General features: G+C 35.5%; 4 protein-coding genes across 10 annotated transcripts; 3 read left to right on the top strand and 1 right to left on the bottom strand.

Annotated features, from left to right (window-relative positions):
• Positions 1-1,350: 1,350 nt before the first annotated feature.
• LOC119189789 (zinc finger protein 420-like) lies at positions 1,351-3,566 on the top strand. Its single transcript, XM_037440396.1, has 3 exons — positions 1,351-1,448; positions 1,933-2,133; positions 3,329-3,566. The coding sequence occupies exons 1-3, from the start codon at positions 1,353-1,355 to the stop codon at positions 3,494-3,496; spliced, it is 465 nt and encodes a 154-aa protein (XP_037296293.1). The 5' UTR covers positions 1,351-1,352; the 3' UTR covers positions 3,497-3,566.
• Positions 3,567-3,814: 248 nt separating this feature from the next.
• LOC115441377 lies at positions 3,815-6,298 on the top strand. The gene is made up of 4 exons (XM_037440394.1): positions 3,815-4,133; positions 4,442-4,688; positions 5,200-5,463; positions 5,813-6,298. Exons 1-4 carry the CDS (start codon positions 3,918-3,920, stop codon positions 6,280-6,282), a joined length of 1,197 nt encoding a protein of 398 aa, XP_037296291.1. The 5' UTR covers positions 3,815-3,917; the 3' UTR covers positions 6,283-6,298.
• Positions 6,299-6,632: 334 nt separating this feature from the next.
• LOC115440770 (probable methylthioribulose-1-phosphate dehydratase) lies at positions 6,633-9,706 on the bottom strand. Of its 2 annotated transcripts, none has more exons than XM_037440395.1 (6): positions 9,537-9,706; positions 9,359-9,453; positions 8,730-8,858; positions 8,129-8,279; positions 7,530-7,732; positions 6,633-6,913 (listed from the first exon to the last, which is right to left on the bottom strand). In XM_037440395.1, the coding sequence occupies exons 1-6, from the start codon at positions 9,552-9,554 to the stop codon at positions 6,814-6,816; spliced, it is 696 nt and encodes a 231-aa protein (XP_037296292.1). In that variant the 5' UTR covers positions 9,555-9,706; the 3' UTR covers positions 6,633-6,813. The 2 variants fall into 2 exon arrangements, with proteins under 2 accessions (XP_037296292.1, XP_030021085.2); XM_030165225.2 differs by having other exon boundaries at positions 6,774-6,913; positions 8,730-8,843.
• Positions 9,707-10,200: 494 nt separating this feature from the next.
• Positions 10,201-25,501, top strand: LOC115441368. Of its 6 annotated transcripts, XM_037440487.1 has the most exons (14): positions 10,201-10,418; positions 10,636-10,831; positions 11,331-11,482; positions 11,953-12,064; positions 12,842-13,054; positions 13,222-13,458; positions 13,691-13,876; positions 14,082-14,600; positions 19,356-19,451; positions 19,642-19,782; positions 20,478-20,732; positions 20,923-20,971; positions 21,045-21,121; positions 21,334-22,482. In XM_037440487.1, exons 2-14 carry the CDS (start codon positions 10,652-10,654, stop codon positions 22,324-22,326), a joined length of 3,210 nt encoding a protein of 1,069 aa, XP_037296384.1. In that variant the 5' UTR covers positions 10,201-10,418; positions 10,636-10,651; the 3' UTR covers positions 22,327-22,482. The 6 variants fall into 6 exon arrangements, with proteins under 6 accessions (XP_037296384.1, XP_037296381.1, XP_037296387.1 ...); XM_037440484.1 differs by lacking the exons at positions 21,045-21,121; positions 21,334-22,482 and adding an exon at positions 22,859-25,501; XM_037440490.1 differs by lacking the exon at positions 21,334-22,482 and having other exon boundaries at positions 21,045-21,246.
• The last annotated feature ends 1,297 nt before the right edge of the window (positions 25,502-26,798 follow it).

The raw sequence follows: 26,798 nt of genomic DNA on the forward strand, positions 1-26,798 counted from the left end.
TCAAATCGTATTATTCTAAACCATTATTATGTTTTTTTAGGAAATAAATAAAAAACAAGGCCCAAACTGCGAAGAATGTGACGTTCACTTCGCAACTGAAATGGCGTGGAAAAAACACATGGTCCTTAAACACCGTGTCAGGTAAGCTATGGATGTGACAAACTTACGAGTTTATTATTACTATTTAGCAATTTATAAGTTATTTGAGCTGGCGGGTTCGAGTGCCGGCAACATGGTTGTGAAGAATACAATATCTCGAAAATAATACACTTCTATAAAGGTTATTTTATCAAGCTTAAGTGGCGTAACTACACCGTAAAAAGTCTTTAGTAAATTGATCTAATAGGACCTTCTTAACATGAAAAATCTGTATCTATACAGTGGCAGCCTTGATGCGAGGCTCAAGACGAGACGGAGCTTTAAAGGTCCTCATATAAGCCCTAGGTCTTTCCAAAAGTGCGATGCGAGATTAGTTCTCAACACAAAAAAATAAACAAAAAAAAAATCGGGATACTTAAGTGGAGGTCTGTGATATCATGCCCGTCATGTAACCCTATAATTACGCCACTAGATAGAGTACCCTACAAGCTATCTTAAGTTTGTCGTACAATTTTTGGGACACCCTGTATAGCTTTGTCATGGTTTTTCTGCTTCAATGTCATTAGTTATTCTGTTCATTTGCAGTAATGGGTGCAAGCATTCGCGTGAAATGTTCACTAATGAAGAAGATTTGAAATCACATTTGAAGATACACGCAAGAAAACAATCGTTCAGAACCATTCCACCAACATTTCCCGTAGATTGCAACCATGTAAGTTAATACTGGATACTTACTCCCTTATTCATAAACGTTATTTATTTAAGGAGGGAGCATCACTGTGATAACAAGTTTGTTTCTCAGTGCTGACGGCATAGCAGCCTTCGTAGTGCGTAGACATAGGGCCGTTGTGATTGGCTAATATTGAGATACAACTCGAAACCAGTTGGCTGTAAGATAAACAAAGCTGAGAAACAGAATTGTTATCACAGCAAATCTCCTTTCTTAAATTTATAACGTGTATGAATAAGTGGGATCATGTTTGGCTGTGTTACCTTTATCAATTACGTTCATATTCTTGGTTACATCTTAAAATATTCTCAATAGGGAACTTCCATCATTTTGATAGTGTTTCATTGTTCATTTATTTTATAATGTAACATGCAGTATATATACTTTGTTAGCGATCCAGCTCATCACTGGTTATAATTTAACATGAGCTGATAGAAATATTAAAGAGAACAAATTTGTTTAATCGTGTTTTTCTTGCAGTGTAATAAAACGTTGTCGGACAGCGGCGAGTTCAGAATCGCACATGACGTCGGAACACCCGGAGTCGTACGCCGTCAAGATGTTGAATCACGGGAAAGAGAAGCGTTTTGTGTGTGAAACATGCGGAAAGGCGTTTAGGGTTTGTATACTTTGCTTTGAAAATATTTATATACATTTTCGTCTCATTATTGTTTTAATTAATGATTCTCACACCGATATTAAGTTTAGAGTTAATGCTTATTATAGCAATAAATAAGACGTAAAATTACTGCGTCTAAAATCAAATTCTTAAATTATCTTGTACATATGTTGTGGTCGTATTAAAGAATACAAAGGTTGTATTAAAGTTGAACTAAAAGGGCCTTCATTGTGTGAATTCTAGATTTTTATAGCAGGAAAAGCCTTTTAGGTGGGTGACCTCGCGAGCAGAACTTATATTAAAATAAAATGATTAATTCGTTTTATTTATAACATAAACATACATACATAACATCACGCATTTATCCTCGAAGGGGTATGCAGAGGCGCAACTAGGGCACCCACTTTTCGCCAAGTACGTTCTGTCCCATGATGTGACAGGGTGCGAGCATAACGGAAATGTAAATGTTTGTATTGTTTGTTAGTTGCGGTGCCTGCTGCTGTCGCACCAGCGCGTGCACACGGGCGAGCGCCCCTTCGCGTGCGCGGAGTGCGGCGCGCGGTTCGCGCGCGCGCAGGCGCTGTCGCTGCACCGCGCCGCCGCGCACCGCCGCGCGCGCCGCCACGCCTGCCGCCTCTGCGGGCAGAGCTTCGCCGCGCGCAGCGCGCACAACAAGCACATGAAGGTACACACACTCTGATCAACATGTTTCCACAGTGTCTTCACTATGATAAGTTCAACATACTCAGGGCCCTTATTCTGTATGATAGTGTAAACGCGTAACGCGCCCATGTCATGTTATCTTCGAGAAATATGCGAGGAAAGGTATTCTGTAAGCCAAATTTCTATAGTCCTACACATGATGCGTTGTGTTATGTGCTTGTTACGCACTGTTAAAATAACGTGCGGGATAGAGAATAAGGTCCCTGATCAAAACATATTTTGAGAGTGTAGTCTTTACTATAAGTTCAATATTATGTTGGACACTATGCAAACATGGCGAACGTAGTTGTACTTATAACGGTTGTACATATTAATCACAATTATAATTAATTACTTTTACAACTAAGGATATTTAGACATTTAGTGCTAGAGGTAAAATTAAAAAAGTAAAGAATTATGTAACTTTAAAAAGCCAGCTAATAACATCCAGAGTTTGGTGGGGCCATTCAAGTATACTATATTAAACTTGTAAAAACTAGAAGAAATTTCCGTGCTTCCTGGCGTTTTTGCAATGCGTATTATAATCAAATCTAACATTTTATATAATAGGACCATTCTATTTCATACCACTAAAAAATCTTTCTAAAATCCGTTATTGTGCGTGTATTGCGTCCACCAGCTGGGGCGGATCGTATCTGTCTCAGTGCAAAAATCCACCACCATTTCTTTTTTTCTGATATCACTTACGTTTGTTAGTCCGACACGAGTTGGCTGGTACGAACACACCGGACTTGCTAGGGGAGCGCTAGCACCCCTTTGAAATTAAGTGACCATGCTGAGGACTACCCACTAACGGGTTACAAATCTCCTTTCAGGGCGGTCACTGGGAGAGCAGCTTCACTTATACATTTTCTTATTTTATACCGGATTGCAGCGTTGTGCTGACGCCTGCTAAGCCCTACCCCCAACTGATATAACGTACTAATTGATAATAGCATGACCTAACTTATAATAACGTACTTATTGTTTATATCATGCGCACGCACACGTCATTCGTGATATCTTAACACGCCCTACTGTTAGCAATGAAAAATACCCCCGATTATCTTAGGGAACCTCGTAACATTGTCGCGAACTTAAGAATGCTTCTTTATGTTATACCTCTAAAAAGTATTGAAATAAAGTATTTATATTAATTATATTATTTTTCTTTGCAGATCCACCTCAATATTCGGCCTCATAAATGTTCTGTGTGCGAGAAAGCCTTCGTAAGCCCCAGTGACCTCAAAAGACATGTAGATCGCGTACACAACAAAGTGTCGTTGCCTAAGAAGAACAAAACCAAAGGAAAAGAAAATACTGAGCAAGAGGAATATTTGTTATAAAGCTTTAGGACGCCTTACTGGGCGGCGGCGAGATGTATGAAATACGAAATAAATACGTTTTATAAATCAAGTGTCTTTTTTTGCCCGTTAGTCAGACCCTAGTTAAGTTGTAAATAAAAATTTTACACTAATATCAAAGATAATAATATCAGCACAAGTATTAAGTGTTATTTTAGTTTATTTCAAAACCATTTTGTCATTAAAATATAACTTTTTTTATGCAATACCTTTTCCATATATATTATAATTCTCTTTGCAATACCTTGTCGAGTATAACACAAACTTGAAGTTGTATAACCAAAGAGAATTATAATATATGTATAACCGACCACAGATAAATTTATATTTTACCAAATTTCAAAACCGTCATTGTCAAAATTAAAAAAATCATGTAAAATTTTTGTACAAAATATGCTAAGAAATGAACAGAAATCAACGTAGGTATGGAACTAGGTTGCCGCGGCGGAACGACAGCGAAGGAAGGTTTAGGTCCGTGAGGTCCCGCAATGGGTCGGAGCTTGAGGAAATATACGTGCCGAGGCACCGGCGGGACTCACCGCCTATGACCAACAGGTGCTGTCATGTGACTCCCGAGCAAGAGGACTTTGCGCAGCTTACGGAAGGCGATGCTGATCAGGTAGGGAGTAGGGACGCCTGACTTTTGGTTTACAAGCTGTAGAGATGCCATAACTTTCTGAAGCCAAACCGAAACATGGCCCATGGAAAAAATCCGGGGTATTTTATATATTATCTGATATGTCCTAATGGAAAAAGGTAACATCCCTGTTTACCTGATGAATAATTCAAACTGAAACATGGGTCATGAAAAAAATCGGGGCATCTTATAGATTAATTGAAACGATCTCTGATGTGTTTTAGTGAAAGATGGTTGTCACATCACTATCTACCTGAAGAATAGGGCGTGATGCCACGTTTATTTTTCAGTACCAACTATTAATCCGCGATCAGTACGGCTTCGAACCTATAATACCAGATACCATAAAGCAGTTACGGGAATTGAAAAAAGTACTCTGCGGTAGTTGCACGAAGATAGAAAATGGTTCGCAGTATGTCGATCCTGAACTTATGTTGCCGACGTATGTGGAGACGCTAGACGGGTCGCAATGGCAGAGCATTGACAACACCGAAGATCTCGATAAGTACATCATCAGGGACAAGGGAACACAGAAAAGTTTGTACATTTTTATATAATATGATATTGCGTCATTTCAATTTTACAAGCTTCGTATAGACTTGTGGGAAGCCAAACAATATAGCCCCTATCCACCTTTTTTTTCATAGATCGGTAGTCGGTCAATTCTTTTGGTTTGGTGTAGTTTTTTTTGTAAGAGACCCTGCAGTCTAGACCGGGGGACAACTGCGAACGCGATACTGAAATCCCCCGGCTGAGCGACTGCAGGGGTTCGGAGGAAAGTTAGGAGGGTATAATTAGGGGAGGATGTGTGGTGGAAAGATTGGAACCTCCTTTCAGATGGGCGGAGTGGAGGAAGGGAAATGTTCGTGGAGTCTGAGGTACGTTAGGTATACACTTTACTGTGTGTCTATGACAACTTCCCAACGCATTTCTTAATTGCAGTCCAAAATGTGAAAAGGTTTTGGATCAGGCAAGCCTGGTGTAGTTGATCCAAGATAGTAGGTAATCTAAGCTAATATATAAAAAAAAATTGGTTCGCATCTTCTAGGTTCGTCTACAGTAACATTTCAAGAGATATTACCTCAAAACATACGCATATCGGACGTGCCCAGGGTAAAAGTGATCGCTGAAAAATTTTCAAGATACAAGAAGAACAACGTAGAATTAAGGAAATTGACGGAGAAGATAGTCTGTGTGGAGTACGATATTTATGATGAATCGTCTACTGGTGACTTGGAGACTCCAGCTGAAAAAATGAGAGCTTTCTTTTCTGTGAAACCTTTTGAAAGTATAGACGGAGAACGAGAGAGAGGTATGAGGTTTTATTAATAGAAAAGGTTTTAGCGATGATTTATAAGTCAGGTATTTTAGATACGAGATATTTGGATTTATAAGTAAATGATAGTAATACAATTTGAAGTATTGTTAAATGAAATTTTAACTAATGTTACGATTTACTAGTCGCCCATTTTGCTAGGTACCTATAGCTACGACATTTTCTACAGCCGGCTGACTAGATACGTACTTATAGCATGTCGAATTCAGTAGGGTGAACATACACCGTAATTTAGGTTTAACACGTATAAAACGTCATTAATTCTTATACAATATCCGACGACTCCTTTCATAATGTGTCTTTAGTTCTTAATTTTTACCCTCAGATGAAACCGTGGCCACACGAATGCCATCAGAAGTGAAAAGAAAATTCAATTTAGAAGACGAGGATCTAAAGAAATTAAGTGAGAAAGAAATCGAGATAATCGACGGAGAGATTCCCGAAAACAAATCTTATTTAGAAGATCTTAGGATCGTGCTTAGACGTAACCAATCGATAAATGCTAATAGAAACAGCACTACAATAAATCTAATCACTTTGTACGAAATGGCCATAAAAGAATATCCACCATTGAAATTCGATAACTTTGATGAGAATATACTTACAAAAGCCGAATTAAAAGATATCAAAGATCTCATAATGAAGAAATGCGTGTCAAGCATTCACGGAATATGTAGAAAGACGATTAAAACTCAAAAAGAGAAGGGCGATAAAGTTAGGGATGTTAGTTTGATATCAAACAGTATCTTGTTGGAATTGCTGCGTGAGGATGGGAAGACCAATGTGTTTCAATAAATACGGTGTTTTCTGATGGCGTGTTTTACTTTAACAAGCTTGCTTTACTTAGAAATCTATGGATATTATTGACAGTTCTCTCTAAGTTCTGGGCTAACCTATTCTTGGTAGAAAGTGAGCAGACGTGGCTCTTAGTGTCTAGCAAGCGAGTTTCCGTCTAATTAGGCTAAAAAGTTTGAAACGGTATTATTTACTCCAAATTGAAATTAAATATTAGGACAAGATGGTAGTTAATAATGACAGTGAAGCAAAGGTTATTAAAATAAGGTGCTCAGTTACTAGAGTAGAGAGTAGAACAAAAATAATGTATTTGTTTTATTGTAAAAGTATTAGGCAGTAAAAAAAACGTCTTCAACAATCAAAAATATAATTCGAAAAAATTATTACCTATGTTTAGTGTATACACCTTATTTCTTACTACTAATAATATTATTAACATTTTTTTTGGGAAGACTGTCTATAGCTTAATATATAAAGCAAATAAAAGCGTAGACGGTGTAATCGCTTTTCAAGTATAGTTTGTAAAATGTATTATTTTCCATTTTGAACCGATTCAGGATTGAAGGCGGGATCTAGACCCAGTTTCTTCATTTCTACAGCCATTTCAAATAAATAGTCGTAGCATTCGGTCCTGAAACAAATTATATAATCAATGACAGCAGAACGGGAATGGTACTTTCTGAAGATTAGAATGCAGTAAACTGCAGCCTTGCTTCGACAAAATAGTAAAATTATTAGCTTTAATGGGATCGTAACTACTGAAAAAATTAAGTTTGTAAAGCGTGTACATTAAACTATAATTTCGCAGAATACTGTTCCATATCCGGCTCGGAGGACCCAAAAATGTGTCAAATAATTGATGAAAATTTCAATGAATGATCGCCACATAGAAAATAGTTGACAATGCATGCTAGTTACATCGTGTTGGTGTTGAATCATTGTATATAAATGGCTATTAAATTGCAAATTGTGGCAATCGTTACAGCGTAGCGAAGCTGAAATTTTCCAAAAGGGAACCCGACACAACATATAGTTACTAATATGCATAAATGCGGTTTGCAAAACGTTTTAATGATAGTTAGATTGTACATAAATTTTACATAAAGAGAAGCCGGGAGAATTCGGGTTAAATGGACCCTTTGCCACAAGTATCTGACCAATTTCTCTATGCTACATTGCCTATACTGGTTTCGTATAACTAAAAGAAGTTCTCAATTCATATATTTGTATGTTTTTGTGATACTCACATAGTTTTCGCCTGCTGCCACGTGTCGCCCCACACATACACGCCATGTCTTCTGACCAGCACTGCACTGGTCCCAGGGTACTTTCGTAACGCCTCGTCAAGACTAGAAGCTAAATCCTTCTCAAACGGCGTGTTCTCTATAATAGGTACCACTAGTTTCTCGTCGTACCGCAAGTACCTGCCTAAGGAGGCGTCTTTTATGCCCTGCAAAGGAATTAAATATTTTTGTATTGAGAAGAATGACGTAATTAGCATTACGGTGTGAGTTTGCAAGAGAGATGGCGAGATGTCTTTCCAACAAACGATTTTAACACATGCTGCTTCTTTTTACAGGGGTTTTCTTTTGCATGGAGTGTAAAAATAATTTACATAATCAAAAATATAAAATACATTAGCAACTAGTTTTAAGTTGTGGCTGCGACTGCATGAATCTTGCTCAAATAAAAGCCCCCATTGCACACCTTTTCAGGGTAGCAAGACTGTTAAAATTTCAAGCTCTACACATAGAACTGCATTTGACAGTGAATTTATTTTAAACAGCCAAACATCTTTACATATTTTTGCATATAATATTAGGGAATAGAAGTAGTAGTGATTTACCTTTATCATCTCTTGATGTGTTATGACAAACTCTTTGTCATAGAGCAGTGTGCACCTGACCGCGTGCGGTGAGTGTGTGTGGATGACAGCACCGGCGTCGCGCATCCGATACGCCAACATAAACAAAGGCGTGCACTGACTTTTCTTTAATCTGAAACATGGACATTACTACAACTATGCTTATATCTGCTAGCAAGCACTGTTGCTTAAGTTTGAAGGTTATTGTAGCTAATTCCAGGGAAAATAAGAGGCTGAACATTGAATGCCTCAGACACTGGTGTAGTGTGCGATTTTGTCACTAGGAACGATAATTTCTTTCCCCCTCTTCAGTTGCGGCTTTAGTCGGAGTGAGTCTCTGAGCTAAAACAATAGAAATATTCTCGATTTCAAGTATATCATAGGAAAGAGACACATGCCTCTGCTTTTTAAATGGGCCATGATTCCCCAGACCTCCCCCACCTGCTGTGCTAACGGTCTCAGCGTGACAATAGCACAAGAAAGGGTATGGTACCATGCAGTGCTGTGTAAATTGAGACACTTATTATGAGGTGAATTGTATGATTTGTTTAAAAAAAATATTATGTATGGCGAAAAATCTTACTTTTTCTCTGGTGGAGGTAACTCCAAGTCAACATCATCAATGGTCTGAACAAACAGGTCATTTGGCTGCATGCGCTCCTTCTGAACTCCTGAAGGTGCTATGTAAATATTGTCTCTGTAACAATACCAACCATAAATTCATTGATAAGTAGTATGTAAATGTATTTTATTTATTATGAATCTACACAATCTAGCAATCCGGACATTCCAATAATCTGGGAACCTTAGTTTTTAATATTGTTAGATTAGTGAGACTTCTGTATGACTAAGCAACATAATTGATATAGTCGAGGCGGCATGGGCTCAGCAGTGGACAGTATACAGGGAGGGATTAGGCCTTAGTTTACCACGCAGGCCTAGTGTATATTGGCAAATTTCACATATCCTCTAAATTCTTATATAGAACTTCTCAGGTCAGTTTCCTCACGTTTTCTTTCACCGTTAAAGTAAGCGATAATTCACAAAGAATACACATCTAACTTAAGAAAAATCAGAGAAAATTCAAATATTTAAACTTTTTTTCTCTAATATTAGAAGCAAGATTGGTATAGTTTAATGATTATGGGTCATATAAACCATTCCTTCTTCTGAAATACTGAAGAATAGTATACAAACGAATGACTTACTAACCCTTCCTTGATAGAAATTCCTCCTCCTGTACCAGTGACCCATCCTAAGTGATAAAACTGTTTGCAGAGCTCAGGAATCAAGTTCCTTGGATGTTCCTGTAGGTAGGAATAAATATTTTTACTAATGTCTCGCTACAAACAATAGTAATATTTGCACGGAGGAATTTAATTATACTTACAAGACCAAATTCTGCCATGATTTCTCTAATTCAATACGAAATTTCTAATATCTAACACTTAGTTGTTATCTAAACATAGACGAGATGAATGAATAAACTTTTTGTAACACATAATTTTATCAACTTCAATATTTGTTATCAAAAGTCAAAAGTCAAAACATCATAAGGTTATATTTATGAACGTTCAAAAAGTTTTCCTATTTCAAATAAAATCTGAGCGTTACATTTTATAAAAATATAGAACTATAAAAATGTAATGGGTAGGTTACATCGTTCTACGGCATATAAAATTTTATAATATTGTATTAATAGAAATATTTACTTAAGTAAATACGGTAAATTGTTTTGTAATACTTACTTATTTTTTTACATACCTTTTTTAAATATTTTTATATTAGGTTTTGGAATGTCCTTAACATTATGAAAATGTGTACTTTTACTCAGATACTTTTATCAATACTTTTTTAAAGAGCTATTTTAAAAATTAAACGAAAAATAGTAACTTAAAAAATTGGGAGGAACAATAAAATAATAATATTACATGTATTGTTTGTAGTATGAAATCAATACGAACATTATTTTCATAATTTACTGTAAAGGTTCAGTAAAATGAAATGTTTTTGTGGCGGGAAAATTAAAAAGGCATACTGGCTGGAACAATTGCTTTCCTCTTTTAAAAGTCACTTTCTTTATTCTTTCATTATAGGATGAAATTGCACTAAAAAATCTAAAAGTATGTCAAAATTATAGCAATAAAAAGCATGGAAAAAAATTAAATTATCAAAAATATTTACTTTTTTATTTCTCAAATCATGTCAAGGACGAAATAGAAACATAACATTATAACGTCTTCACAAGAAATTACATGTAAAATATTTGAAGGTACATACATAATTTTAATAATAAAAAAAATATATATGAGAAAATACACTTATTTTTAGACTTGGGAGTTGAACCTAGAATATCAACTACGCTTACGCTAACACTCCAGATAAAGGAGACGTAATCTGAACTATGTAAAGTAGAAAATTATACTTGTACAATCGATGGAAATATTTTGAAAATAATTGTAGTATATAGGAAGTATTTTATTTTGTAGACAATAGTATTTAAAAATGCGCGACGTCCCGGAGTGTTTGAGCCGCCGTTACCGAGCGCTGGACGAGCTCATCAAAGATTTAACTAGATCAGCCCAAGGGTCGCACCCGGAAGCACCTGGCAATTCCGATGCTGGCATACAACTATTGTGCGACTTCTGGAACATTCTCAAGGAAGATCCTGATTACGATTTAGTAGTAAGTATGTCAAACACACACATCTCCGTTATTCCTATGCCTTCCGTTAGTCTTGGTAGTGCATACTTCTCATATCATGATTGTTAAAGAGGGGTGATCACTTCTTATGAGTTTCGTTGGGTAACCATTGGGGGAATAATTTGAATTATTTTAAGTTAGGAAATAATGAGGAATTTGGCGGTATTACTTCTTATTTCAATATTGCCATTCCTTCTATAGAGTTAGTTGCTACGAAGATAATTCGGATTTTTTATTAGAAAGACGATTTCTAACAGCCCAAAAAAAGGTAGCTGTAGTAATTTATTTAGATATCTTCAAACCTATCTACCTCATCAGTCCTGGATCTGTAAATAGGCCGTATAGGTCGCAGCCTATGGGCGGCAGCCTCTTCAGCCTCGGCAGATTTCAGAGGACGCTCACTCGACTTAATTAATCATTCGTTTATTTAACTTTAGTATATTATAAATGGCATTCATTCTCGTTCTTTCTACTCCACCAGAATGCTATACAGCAGAGGTTAGGTCTGGTAGAGATGGCGGGGGATGACCGCGCGTTTCGTCCAGAGAACATCACCTGCTACATGGCTGGCAAGTGTTGTAAAAAGGACGATGGCGATGACCAGAGACGGGAGACTATAAATAAGATTAGAAAGTTAGTAGTCTTTAGGAATCATGATAGTGTCAATACGATCGAGTTCTATGTTAATATTGCTTATGAAAGCGCACATTCATCGTGATCAATTTTACGAAGGGCCTGTTTTTATTTCTCGGTACTTAAATAGACCAATCAAAATAAAGTCTATATGCCATGCTTACAGATGCGATATTTAGATCGGTTTATTCTTATCTTTGACTGCCTCGGTGACTGATGAACTGCATGCGTCGTACGGCAGCACTCTGAGATCCTGGGTTCGAATAAAGTCCGGTAAAGTGATATTAGGGTTTTTCTGCTTAGTATCTACTTAGGGTCTTGGGTGACATATCACTCGACCTCTATCACATCATGAGACGGAATATGCATGAAGAATAGCAGGTGCCCTAATTGCATCTCTGCCTAGAGGGGAATAAAGGCGTAATGTGTATTTTGTTTTTCAACATCAACATTTATTCTAATAAATATAGAATATGCAGCAGCGGTAGTGATAACCCGAAGTGCTGCGCGTCGAAGTCTGTCTCGCCGAGTGGCGGCAGTGACGTACTGCCTCTGAGCAAGGTCCTTTGTAACTTGAAGGAGGTAAAGTTAATTGTTTATTAATAATATTCAATAGATTTCTTATGTTTACGCGAATGTTAGGCATTGGAATAAATTTCCTCATGGTCACGGGGCGGACTGTGACTATATTTTTCAATGAGGGTATTAACATATTTTGTGTAATTGTTATTTTTGTATCAATATCTAAGGACGCTGCGACACCTTGTCACAACGACTTTTCAAATAATACGCCTTATTACTTCCAAATCCAGCATTTCTTTGGCTGTGGAACAGAAGTTTAAATAAGATATCGCATAACGTCTTTTCAGTCCAAGAATATTTCTGCGAATTTAATTAAAAAGTAAGAGTAAAAGAATAAAAAGAAATGGTCTAGACGTTTAAAGTGGTTTAGATGCTAACGTAAGAAATACATCTGCGCACCTTCCAAGGCTTCTCAAATTAATTACAAACTAATTTATTTAGACAAAATTTTCTTTTATTTACTGAGATTTTCTTGTTACCTAACTTTTAGTTTGGGATTGTAATTGTAGGTAGGTTAATACGGTTTTGTTAATTCTTAATGTCGTTGTTTTGTTTATGTAATTTGTTTGCAAATTAGGTGTTTTAGTTCCCTAAGGATTGATAATTATTGACTACCTGAGAATTATTCGTAGAATAAAATATACTTAATACGAACAAATTCAATGGCTGTTGCAAGCCCAAAATTATCAATCAATTGTCTTAATTTATATTAAGTCGGGTTAAATTAGGAATCATTTGGGAAAATGAGCTCTAATTTTATTAATTGTATCACGAAAGGCGGCATCCTTCGACAAGAAATGCAACGCCAGGATCAAAGAATTAATGGATACACAGAACGTGCTTCAAGATCAGATCCAACATCTGGAGCACAGGGAAAAGGAAGGGGTGCAGTTGCTCAAACAGGCCGACTGCATGTGGACATGCATGGAGGACACTTATAATAAGAAGATTAACGAATCTTTGGAACGGCAGAAGACGTTAATGCAACAAGTATGACAATTTTATCAATGATACTGCTGATTAAGAAACTTATCTCTATGTTCAGTACTATTAAAAAGGTCCTGGGTTTAGCAATGGATTAAAATAATTAGCATATAATAAAATTAAATCAGTTACGTATATTCTAAAGAGGTTATCTAACTACAAAATTTCTTTAGCTAAAAGAAGTGGAAGCAAGTACAGCGAAATGGCGTAAAAACAAGAAAGATTTAGAACTACAGCTGGTCAGTATAGGTAAGTGCCACGAAGAGATAAAGGACAAAATCAATCAAAAGAACAGTGACCTCAAGTGCATGGATGTTGAGATTGAGGACTTCAAGAAGAGGATTGAAAATAACAAGAAGGACATGGACGCTGTCAAGAAATCGTTTGGTACCAAGAAGCAGGCTTCTGAGGTATGTTGTTTATGTCTTGAAATTATTATTTGTTAAGAAATAAATAATTTTGATATGACTGAATGGAGAAATATGCTTTGCAATTTAACATTCTAACTAACAAAGTTAGTAAATATCATTATGAGAAATTTGTTAGTATAAAAATATCTGACGTGAAAGCTTAAAAATATTGAGAATTGATTTTTATTATATATATAATTTCTACTTTAAACCATTGAAATGTTATGTTTAGGCGAAAATAGCTAAAATAGCCACGGAAATTTCGAGACTTCAGAAAGTAGTTATAGAAGAACGGAAATACAAGAGCGACAAAGAACAGGAGGGAGCGCAGTACGTGCAGGAAGCGAGGGAAGAACTGCAGAAAATATGCAAAGTGTTACTGAAGAAGAAAATAGAAAACGAAGATCTCAGAGCAGAGGTACTATTAGCCAAAACATAACGTTACTTATTAATATTTAATTGAATATTTGGAGTGCTGCAGTAATGCAATAATACCTATTTAATTAAAAAGAAAAGGAAATATATTCCTGTCTTTTTTGGTGCAAGTGTGATTGCCGTTGTTCATATTGTTAACAAATTTAGAAGTAGAACTAAGGAGAGTGTTCGCCTTGTATAATTTTCAGAAAGAAGCCCTAAATTTTGAATTGGACGTATTAAAACAAACATGCGATCAGTGCAGAGATAAGTGCAAAAATAGACAGCAAGAAATATCCAATGAAATCGCTAAAGTAGACAAACAAATCAAAGAGTTCAAAGTGAGATGTATTAGATGCCACGAATGTACTGATACTATGGATATTAGGAAATGCTGTACAGACTGTCCCAGATGTATTCAAGAGAGGGATTGTATACTTGAGAAGGATCACTGTTCCCCTGATCATACCATGGATTGCGTTTGTACGACCGTCAAGCAGAAGTTTCTAGATAATGTGTTTGATAATATGTATACTGTGTTAGAAAAACAAATTAAGACGCGTCCGGGAAAGGCGGTGGCCGATGTTGTGTTGAATTGCTTGAAGAAAAGCAGGAATGGCAAGTTGGATACGGAGACCAGGAACATACTCCAAGAGTTCATATTGACGACGGTTAAAAAGAATTTGAACTTAACGATTGTCGGTGGAGCTGTCAAGACTCGATGCGAGGTAATTACTATCTAAATGCTATATCTTACGTAAAATCGAGTAAATTGACAATTGGGTGTCGGAATTAGTGTTGAGCCACTTAGTTAGGATGTGTCTAATAACATGCAATTAAATGTTATGTGCCACATGTGAATTTGACACTTAAGAGCGTTTACGTGCCGCGCGTAAAGTCAACTATAGGTAATTCTTCGCAAAATTCACTCACACAGAACCGTGTGTAGCTGTGTGCGTAAAGTTAGCGCGTCGGCTATCTTTATAGTCAGACCAACCAATTTTGATCTTTTCGCTTTAATTATCTATTTGGAATGTAACTTATGATTTATGAATTTATGATAAATGAAGAATTCTATTATTAAATATATAAGAATTCATCATGAAATAGTTTATATGTATCATTTTGTAATTATAAAAAAAATAAACATTTATAACAAATTTTAACGGCAATTTTACAAATTGTTATTTTCACTTTTAAATGCAAATGCTTAAAAATTTAAGCATTTGCATTTAGAAAAAGGGCTCTTTAGTAAAGTGGAGCTCATCATGAAGCCGAAAGATAGGCACCAGAACTCCGTAATCAGACAATAAATCAGGAAAATTACTGTGCTACGATGTTTATAATGGACCACATAATTACTCCATAGATCTGCAGTTTTTAATATTTAGCGTATTGAAAGTTTAAATTAAGTCATTAGAAATTACATTGGAATGTATATTTTGAGTCAGAAGGTGTATGTAATGAGATGTCATTTTTAGGTGTATAACTAAAAGTGAGAAATAAAAGACTTCTTTTCGGAAGTTGGTTATATTTTTTGGATAGTTTTTTTTTTAATAGGTATTGCTTCTCAGTGACATCGATCATCAATCGATCGATTATATATCCATGTATAACAATTTACCAGTTTTATATCCATAGTTTTACATAATATTTGCGACACACGACGAAGCAAAATAGTTGGTTCAGTACTTTTTTTTTACCAACAGCAGTCAGCTTTGACTGTAAGTACGGGAATACCGTCTTTTACATCGCCACAGGCAACATCTTTATCAGTTTCTTCCCTAGCGGCCTCTTGCATCCTGTCCTCTGCAGCTTATTTCAATCATTTAGCTAACTCGTCGTAACATTTCATGTAAACATTTTGCGTTAATATTGGTAAATCTATGGAAGCTAACTGTTCGTTTAAATTTTATCTACCAACTTCAGTCATCATAGCTCCATTCACAGTTCCACGATATACGTCCATACTATCAGTATATCTCTTAGCGCTTAAATAGCTTAAATTCCATATTGCACATATTACACTTCATTAAAAATGTTGACTGCAAGCAAACATTCTCTTTCAATAGTTGTAAATGTTCGATACTACAACCTGTTGCTCTGTTGTGGTTATTGAGTGTTTTAATTTGATCCAAAAAATATTGAAAATCTATAATTTTGCGGCTTTTAATAACCTTATTTATTTTGAGTGTAATATCAGGCAGGATTACCTAAAAATTAAAAAATATATAGAATATACTATTATTGTTATCGAAGTTTACGCAAACACTACATACTTAAGTAAAACTGCATATGGATCTAGACGCGTTTAATTTATACAAGTATAATGACGCCGAAACCTGCACAGGGTTAAACGTCAGGATAAAATTATATGTAAAATTGATGTGAGCGTGTAAACCTAAACTAGCCCAAATAGTTAAGAAGATAGGTATTCTAACTACTACTAGTAGTTTTATTCACTAGCTACATAAATTACCAAATCCCTTATTTCTAAGGTTCAAAGAGGAGAAAGATATAGGATTCCGTCTCTCGTCACTTGAATTTTCTTAACAGTGCGCATCAGTGAACACAAAAACCTTGTTATTTGAAAGTAAGCGTACCTATGCATTATGCAAAAATCAGCCAAGTGCGAGTGGGACTCGCGCACTGGGTATTTGGCGAGTTGTAAACGTTTTGACAACGGGACAGCAAAGTGATTCTATGAGACTAAGAACTCACGAAGCGGTTTTTACTCGCGCCCGCCGTGGTTGAGAAACGGCTGTTTTATTTCCAAACTCATGACGACCGGAGATCTGTGCGATTTGTAACCACCGCGGTTCCGATTATGTCCTGCAAACTTGGCGAGCGATTATCGCAAGGCGGGCGGTTACAAGATGGACAGTTAACGGTCAGTTGAGTTCCAAACGCCATGGACACATATCAGAAACGATCACGATGGAGGAAAATGGCGTCAGATTTCTGTAACCACCCCTCCCCTACCGACTACTGCAGTCGCCCACCTACTAACCACAGAGCGCGCTGGTGCTACCGTGGCCCGCACGATTCTAATAGTTGGCCGCCAATACAGCGGGTACCGCATACAACCGCGCACGCCGCGGGCGTAAAACGAGTTTTGAAATGTGCGTTTAGTCCATTGAAATGTTACAATTTAAGGACCGAATATTGCATTTCTTGGAGGACGCAATTTTATTTTTGGGCCATGTGTGGGGGGTCAATAGAAGCTTAACCTCAAGTTTGTGGGGTCGCCACCCTTGTCCTCCGGCCGCCATCTTGGAAAAAGGGGTGAAAACCCTTTTTTTGCGATATCTCGGAAACTATACGTCTTACAAAAATTTTGTAAAGCCATAATTTGTAGCAAATTGTTTTGCCTGCAAATATGTTTTTTTTTCTCCTTTATCCCCAAATGGTAACTCATACCTTTTCTACCTGCATAACATTCGATAAGTTAAATTTGGTAAGTTCTATGGCAAAGAAAAGAGTTAGGAATAAATAAGTAAAGTTGTACGAATTTAACAAAAAAATTATAAATAATATATTTACAATAAAAAAAATCAAAAATAAGTTTAAAATTTTGTTTCGACCGGATTCTCATGAGCATTGACGATCCCGGTAAACTTTGGAGCGCTGTAACAGCGTTTTAAATGAATGAAATAAAAACAAAATATAGGGAACAATTTTCCTCAAAAGATCATTTACAAGTTAGTTTGAGGTAATTTTTTTGTAAAATGTAAAAAAAAAGTTATAGGGCAAAAAAGAAAACTTTTATAAACATTTTCTCTCATTTTTGCTTATAACTTCTTTAATTTTTAATTTAGGGCAAAAAGTTATATAAACATATTTGTAGGCAAAACAATTTGCTACAAATTATGACTTTACAAAATTTATGTAAGACGCATAGTTTCCGAGATATCGCGATAAAAGTGTTTTCACCCCTTTTTCCATGATGGCGGCCAGGTGACAAGGGGGGCGACCTCACAAACTTGAGATTAAGCTTCTATTGACCCCCGACACATGTTCTAAAAATAAAATTGGGTCCTCTAAAAAATACAAAGCTCATGTAACATTTCAATGGGCTAATTGTTTTTAGCTTAAGGTTCAATTTTTTCCTTCGAGTAACTATGCTCAAGTGTTTAATGAGTAAAAAGCAACAACCATACTACAGACGCATGTTATAACATTAGTACATCAATCTTTTAGCTTTTGCTTTAGCCGAAGTTTCAGCGTTGTTACGTTTCCTTTTCTTGCCTAGAAATAGCTTTACTTCCCATTGTGTCTGAAACATAATAATATAATAATAATTTATAGTAACTACTAAAATTATTGTCAATCATTAAAGGAAAAATATTTGACTTACTAAAGTACTAAGATGTGGCAATCACTGTATACACGTGACTATTTTTCTACGCACAGCAAAGTCCAACTGGAGTCTCGCCGGAGCGACGAGCGATACGATCTCTCTAGAAAGCCTCAAGGCGGACTAATTTGAAACGATTTGCGCGTTGCGTTTTATAGTGGTATTTAAAATATTTATAGACAAATAACAGAACTAATTTTGTAGAATTTTTAAATTGTATGTTTTAAGGAAATGTTCTTCTATTATAATAATCCAATATTATATTCAATTAAGTAAGATATAGTGATAAAAAATCATTTAAATGACCAACATTTCTGAAATTTTCGAATTCTTTGAATTTTTATTTCTCATGAATTAAACATAAAAAGATATTTTTTCTCTACTAACTTTTTTCTTCAGGATCGTTTTAGTTAGATAAAAATAACATATTGTTATGTTCCTTAGTGGTTTACGATATTTTGAGCTTCGAAATAGACGTTCGAAGCGCAAATTTGAAAACCTCTGTTCAGTAATCAATAAACAATTTACAAATACTCAATAAATCTAAAAATTTTCTCTACTAACTTTTTAGACAACAAAATTTTCTATAATAATTACTAATTCATATGTTTTTAAAATAATGTTTTGATGGATATTATCTCCTTCGAAAAGTGCTGTTTTTGAGACATACGGCGCGCAGATGCGTAAACGCTCTTAATTTAAAAAAAAAACGAAAACAACATGCCTATATTCCCGAAGATAGTAGTGCCATTAGGGCACCCACTTTTCGTCGATAATTTTGATAATATGTATTTGTTTACCATTTACTCCTTCAAAGGTATAGTTTACATTTGTACTCTTATGAATTGTTTATAGCATTTACTCTGAAATTTCGAAACAGGAGTATTTTGGGCCAAATTCCAGGTATGCCTTACAAATTTTGATAAGAATTATGCACATTCACTGTGAGAAATATTGATTTTATTCGATCTAATATGTTCTCAAATTGGATGCCATATTTCAACATCCCGATTTTACCATATATTCAGAATAACAAGTACGTTATTCAGTTGGCAGGGATTCAAGTTATTTGAAAGTTAAAAATTATAGCTCCTCTAAGAAGGTCTTATTTCGTAATTGCTTTTAGATGGATCCAGAGATGTATAAGCAGCTCATGCTTTGTTTGAAACAAGTAAAAGTCGTTAAACCACCTAAAGAGGATAAGGCAACTCCAGCAAAGAAGGTTAGTAATATAAATAATTAAATAAAAGCACATATTATTACTAATATTTTATATGAATTAAATTTGTGAAGTCTTGTGTATGTTTATTTTCCCTTATTTTGAGAGACCTTTGTATTTTTCTGATAATTATTTTTGTTCTTTATAGTGTATTGCTCGTAGCCTTGGGTTTGAGTTATTGTTTTCATTAAAGGATTCGTGTGGTCGCTGGGGTGGTGTCAGCGAATGCAATTGTCCTAAAGGTCCTAAGGCATGTATATGTCTGAAGAAAGCACCGCCACCACCTCAAGAACCTTCACCTTGTCCGCCGCCAACCCAAGACAAGGAGGATGAGGTATTTCATAATACTAAAAAACATTCCTTGAAACTATTCAGCTAACGAACTAGGATTTATTAAATTTAGAATTAGAATTAAAAATTTTAAAACACTCAATAATTATGAGAATGTATTTATTATAAATTAGTTATTATTTAAAAAATGCAATTTCCAATTAGATAAATATTTTAATGATTTAATACCTAGGTTAAGGAAAGTGCTTCCCCTCTTTAGTTCTCCTATTCCTTTCTTTAACTCTTATATAGGTCACACTTAGATATCAGATCGATTTCTAGTAATACTAAACGCTTTGCCAGACATAGAACATAGCTTGGTGTGATATTTACGTGGCGTGTTGATTGCGTGCTCATGGCTTGCGAATTATAATCACAAATGATGGAAGACATAGAAACTGCCACACTAAGCTTTGCGTGGTGATTTAACACGCAAGAGATCAACACGCGACGGTAATATCACCCCCAACCTCGATCCCAGTCTGGCGAGGTCTGGGGTCGTAGACAAGATATCACAATCGTTAACGCTAATATTATGTATGTGAATGTGACGTCATCGCGATATACATCGATAGCATAAATTATGTCATTCCCAAATATCATTTCTGTTTTCTGTTAGCGTTAATAATTGGGAACAGGCATTTTGCTTATGGCCCCTTTACTCAGCTAGTCAATTCAGCAATCAAATCACTTCTCCAGGGTGTGGTGATAAAGTGTCCACACAGAGAGACAGCAGCATGCGGTGCTGATTGCGCGATGCATGCAGTGCCAAGCCATGTGGGCGCTGACATTGCAGCGTGGAGACCAGACCCTTGCAGGGAGCAGTCGTGCCGCTTCTCCAAGAACATGAGGGCGGCTCAGTGTGTTCTGGGGCCGGAGTCGCTGGTGTCCCTTCCCAAGGGGTATAAGAGTACGGTACCTCAAGTACCCGATTTCCAGGATTTGGATGAGTTGGTATGTTTTGTTTTAGCATTATGTCAATATATTTCTTTGATATAGATGCTGTCAAGCGTAATTCAATGGCAACTGTAGTATATATTTGCATTTTAAATGATGGACATATTTTAAGTTTATATGAGCTAATTATTTCGTGTCTTTTAATCATTTAGGTTGAGGTAATAAGTGTTTTAAAACTCTTTTTCAGATGACATGCAAATGTGGACGAGCCACAACAAAACCATGCAACTGTCAAGGTAAGCGAAACATTAATAAAGTTGTCACAACTTACGTGGGAGTATATTGTATCAAGATATTTCGTCGTTTTAGATCGTAGAAGTCAACCTCGCGAGAGAATTATCGAGGAAGTTATGGGAAGATATGGTGATATGGCACCAATAGATAAAGTAAGTTGTTCTTACATAAGCAACGACTCAAATGAACCATATCAATGAATCGCAACATCGTAGTGAAATTTAATGGATTGATATTATTGTAATAGTTTGTTTTTGAAATAAACATAACGAAAATGCATGGTGGTTTTATTTTCTCCGATGTCGTAAAATGAACCACCATGCTTGTGGTAGAAACTTGAAATTAAGATTGGTATTTATCTTAGGTGAACACTGGGGACGAATTCAGTAACGCTGAGTCAAATAGAAGAATATATTCAGTGCAAAATGATGTGTCCTCGAATGTTAACGAAGGTTGCGCATGTCGATCCCAAAATAAACTTTCGAATAGCACACCTCTTGTGATAATCCATACCAGATCGATTAAGCACAAAAAACCAGACAAGATTTTCAGTAAAGATGAATTAGTCACTTTGTATAATAATAGTGATAGTAATGAGTTTACTAAAAATAATGAACTCGATAGCAAAATTCATGCAGGAATGGCAGTTATATTACAGCCTCAATTCACCGGCACTTGTAGTAAAAATATCGAAAATGTAGATGATGTAGAACTGCTTTCAACAAATTCACACGAAAAGCAAACGATTGAAACTGACGGTGATTTACCAACTACTTATGCAAATATGTTTGGAAGAAAAGTTTGCGATACAGTTCAGGAACTGATGAAAGACATTATAGTGCCAGAAGTAGAAAATAATAATGATTCTGAAGTTGAATGGGTCACTGTTGATTCCTTGATGAAAAATATAGCTTCATTAACAAAAATAAGAGAAGACGATTGTAGTGATGCAACAGTTAATGAAGTAGAAATGAAAATTGAATCATTGGAAGGATCAAAAACAAATAAGCAGTACAATACGAAACAAAAAACAAATAAACGTGACAAAAACAGTTTTCCGCAGCAGATGAAATTGCAGTTTATATTCAAGAATGTAAACCAATCTAAAGTGGTTAAAAAGAGAGTCACGAAGTGTAATGAATCACCTATAATAATGTCAAGAAATAGTCTAAGGGTTTGTGAAAATGAAAATGTTGAAATAGAGGAAAAAATGCGACAGCTTAATGTAATTCGTGATAGATTAAGTCATATAAAGATAAAAAACGATCTCACTAATATGAAATGTACCAATTTAGGAACGAGTAATACATCAAATGCAAGGCAATATAAAAAATTAAGGGGTTTACGGCAATTATAAAATGAACTATTTGGAAATTAACAATATTTACAACTGAGATATTTATTATGAAAATAGCAGATCAATCTAAAGGTGATTGCAGACTAAGAAACTAGTTATTTATTTCTTAGTCAGGAACTAGAAAATTGTCGGCGTCGTTAGTCTTTTCGGCTATGTTCACAGGTCTGCTAATACTTCTTCATTTTTGTCGATTAGTAAAGCTACATGTATATACACTCTGTCTCGGAGGACTATGTTATCGTTTTAATCAAGTCAGTATAGTGAATGCGGGATCTGCCTCCAGTTCTTTCTCTTTATACGGTCCTTGGACCACAACTTTTGCATAACTTATTCTAGCTTTAGGTTAAAGTTAAAGGTAAAGAGATAGGATTTTTATAGCTATTATATTAATAAATAATGTATTATTTTGAGGGTATTATACTGCTTTCAATTGTTTTGTACTCCCACGTAAGTTTTCCACATTAAACCTATCCATCTGGTGCACAGGTTTTAACACGTGAATTTCTATACATGTTTTGTTAATAACTTGCAGATTCAAAACAACTGAAAGCAGGAATAATCAAGCCATGTGATAAGGTTACATGCGGATCTTTATGGGATGAAGCCAAAGAGAAAGCAAATAGAAGTTACTCCCAAATAGAAAAAGAAATAGGAAAAGAGATTTATAGTGAAATTAGCGTGGCAGAAAAATTTAAGAAAGTGCCCAGCGTTCAAACTGATGTTTTTTCTGAAGCTCAAAGACATTTAAGTTCCGAAATTAGTTTACCGGCGAAATCGTATGATAGCAAAAACGTAACATTCGGTAAAGATATAAAGGAAGAAAACCCGAAGGAGCGTTTTAAAGTAATCTTTGGTGACGATGACCACACAAGTAATCTATTCACCGAGTTAAAAACTACCGAATCAGGGAAATTGGCCTTAGAACTAGATGAAAAAGTGATTGCACTGATTGAAGAGAAGTGTGCAGAAAATCCAAATCTCTTTGTAACCCTGACTGAAACTGATTCTGGGCATAATATTATTGATTTTAGCCCGGACGAAAATGTATTGGACAAAAGGCAAAGAATAGCAATAAAGAAGACACCTTCTGGCACTAGATATTTAGAAGTTCAAAAAGGATTCGTAAATAAATTCAAGCAAAATGATATAGATATCAATAATATAATGAATACTAATACAAATTCCTCTGAAAAACCGGAAAAGAATATATGCGAAGCGGCATGTGATTGTAAAGATCATTTAGGAACAAATGGAAATATTCCTAAAATATCTGATGATAGTAATGTAACAGATCATAAGAGTTGTTTACCAGAATTACAACGCCTTTGGAACGAGGGTAAAAAGGATATTATGTTGAAAGTAATGGGGCGAAATGGTGTACGTAAAGAAATAAAAGCAACATTGATTGAAAATTCACCTGGCGTTATAGCTATTGATGTGAGTAATATTTCAACGTTTGGGGATGTAACATTTAAAACAGGAGAGTGTCCTGCTTTATTGACACCAACAGGATCGGGTACATTATTATTACAAATAAGTCACGAAGATCATTATAATGTATCACTCAGACGGTCTACGGTTGGTGGCATTATATTAGTCGCTAATGACTCCATTTTGAAAGTCGCAGAACCTACTCATTATGCACATGAAATCAAAACAAAAAATGAATTCTTTAGGGTAAAAGTAAAGAGCCCTAACAAACTCGTGGAAGATCCTCCTGCCGTATTAAAAATAACACCATCTCATAACTATAAATTGGTTTTGGACAAGGAATACGAAAAAACATTCAAGCAAACTATAGACGAATGCATAGGAGATGATTATGAATGTTTCGTAGAGCTTGATGAAACTATGTCTGGCAACTTTATGGTTATTCTTGACGATAATGATTTATCGGATAATGAGCCTAATGCATTATTGACTAAATCACCGTCAGGACATATTAAAATGCTCGTAAATGATCCGATATTTGAATCTGCTGATAGTATTTCACCAAAGGATACCTCATCATCAAAGGTTTTTGGTCAACTCTTAGACAAATTACCACCATCTAGCCGGCAAACAAAAACGGCCAATATGAAAGAAACTACACTCAACGATACGAAATCTTGCAGTGACTCACATTTATACGACAAAGTTAAGATGAAACTACCAGACCAGAAAGACTTGCTGGAGCCTTCAGCTACTCTTACAAGAACCGCATCCGGACAATACGCAGTGGTTTTAAATAAAGAATCCAAGAAGGATTTTGTAAATCGCTTGAGAAATTATTTGAGTGGCTCTCAAGGCTTGATTCCTATTAAAAGAACAATATCTGGCGAAATAACTATTGCTTTGAATAGCGATGGCGAAAACAATTGTGGTTATGGATCGCTGAAAATAACTCCATCGGGAAACATATACATTACGGTTGATGAAAAAGTAATCGAGGGAATGGTTAAAAATGTAAAAAGTACCGAAATTTCAAATCTTGGTGATGAGCTGTCGAAACATATCATTGAATCTATAAAAAGTCCAGTGAACAAATCAGTGACCACAACCTGCAACGCAAAGCCAGAAACCTGTTCTTGCGACGAAACGAAATGTGTGTGTAAAGAATTACAATTAGACAGGTGGTTACAAGGTGCATCAAAATGCAGTGGTTCATATTTGAAATTTGGGAATTGCGCAGATTTGACGAAGGAAAGAAAAAATTCGTGTGGTGGTTACAAGATTTGCGATCCGCAGAAATGCAAGGAACCGTGTTGTGCTGGTAGCAAATCAGGAGGTTCTGCTAAGTCCCCCCATATTGTAATAAAACCTTGTGACTGCCGCCCGATATTACCCAAAAACCCAAGATCTGAAGAGTGTTGTTACGTTGTCGAAGCTATATGTCCATATCATATTGATAAATACGAAACAGTTCCCAATGAATTGTTGGATATCTCAAGCCTATGTAACAAATCAGAAAAAAATTATCATGCGCTTATTGGCTCGAAAATTAAAACAAAAGATAATGCAGTAAAGGATCGTAGTTGGGACTCTTTGAATTACCTTCCACCACAGCTACCTCACTTTTTACAAGATGTAAATTTTCGATAATGTTCTATTAAAATCTATTTTGTTGTACGCTTCAGTATTAGTAAACATCTATCACAATATGTTCTATAATAAAAATATAATATCGTTAGCCTAATCATGATTTTTTATGATTTTCTTATAAGTATTCCTCGTTGTATAATATAAGCTGTGTAAATAAGCAGGGTTACCGTTATAACAATATAATTTTTCATACCGAAAAACAGGAAAATTTAGGTATTCTAAAAATGCTTAGGTAATAAATATTTCATTAAAATTATTATAGAATTACATGAACTGGTAGTCTTCCAGTGGTGGAAATTCGAACGTCGAATTTAGTGTTTTTGTAACGCATATTGAAAATAAATTTTATTTTTCTGCCCTCCTTTACTTACATCAAATCTCAGAAAAGAATATTCTTAACGAATTAATCTTTACACTTACATATTATAAAACAAAGTTCTTCGCCGCGTATGTCTGTCAAAACATGATGAACCGATTTCGATGAAATTTGGTATGGAGATAATTTGAGACCCTGGGAAGGACACAGGCTACTTTGTTATTCCAGGAAAATATAACCGGAATTGAATCCGGGAAAACTCTTTCACGTGGCCAAGAGCTAATATTACATAAATTAACGTTCAGTGTTATTAATGTTCTATTGTTTCCACCGATCATATAGAGAACTACACAAAAAGTTAAAATGTAGTTTTCTGCCCTAGACGTCTAAATTGTTTCCATTTATTCTCAGTTTTGCTAGCCGAAACCACTTTGGCACTGATATATATATCGGCGAACAAATTGCGAAAAAACCTGTTTCTGGACCGGGCCGCGCAATTTATACATAAAGAATGGTCGTCGTAAAAGTCTCCTAATTCATGAAGTTTGAATTCAAAAGGCATCTCAATTCTCATTTCCTCTCTCACAGTTGTTCCTATTTTCCTTTACAGTTTTCTTAATGACTTCGTAGCGCTATATTTTTCAGGCAGACGGTGTCTGTTTTCTCTTTGCGCCGAGGGTGGCGCGGTAAATGATTTAACTTTGGATGCACGCTGTGTTGCTCTTGTGTTGCTAGAACTATGGAGCTTTTACTTTTTATTGACTATAATAAATGTAAAATATGTTTTGGTGTGGGCAGTCGTTGTCAAGTTTTTATATAAAACTTCAATAGTTACCGAATGTAACTAGGTTTAGTTTTATATATATTATTTTTGTAGTAAATTCAATTGAATTTTGTTATATTCTAAATATAGAGCCTATGTATATGTATTAAACACCCATGACGCGATTCAAAAGCTACTATAACTCCAAGTAATAAGGCTGCAGTCGGGAACTGTGTACTTCAATATAATAATTAGGTAGGTACTAATAAGTGCACTGAATATGCGCCGAGAGCATACATCAAAAAAATGCGC

The sequence above is a fragment of the Manduca sexta genome, chromosome 19, assembly GCF_014839805.1.
Source record: "Manduca sexta isolate Smith_Timp_Sample1 chromosome 19, JHU_Msex_v1.0, whole genome shotgun sequence".
In the NCBI taxonomy this organism is placed as follows: Eukaryota; Metazoa; Arthropoda; class Insecta; order Lepidoptera; family Sphingidae; genus Manduca; species Manduca sexta.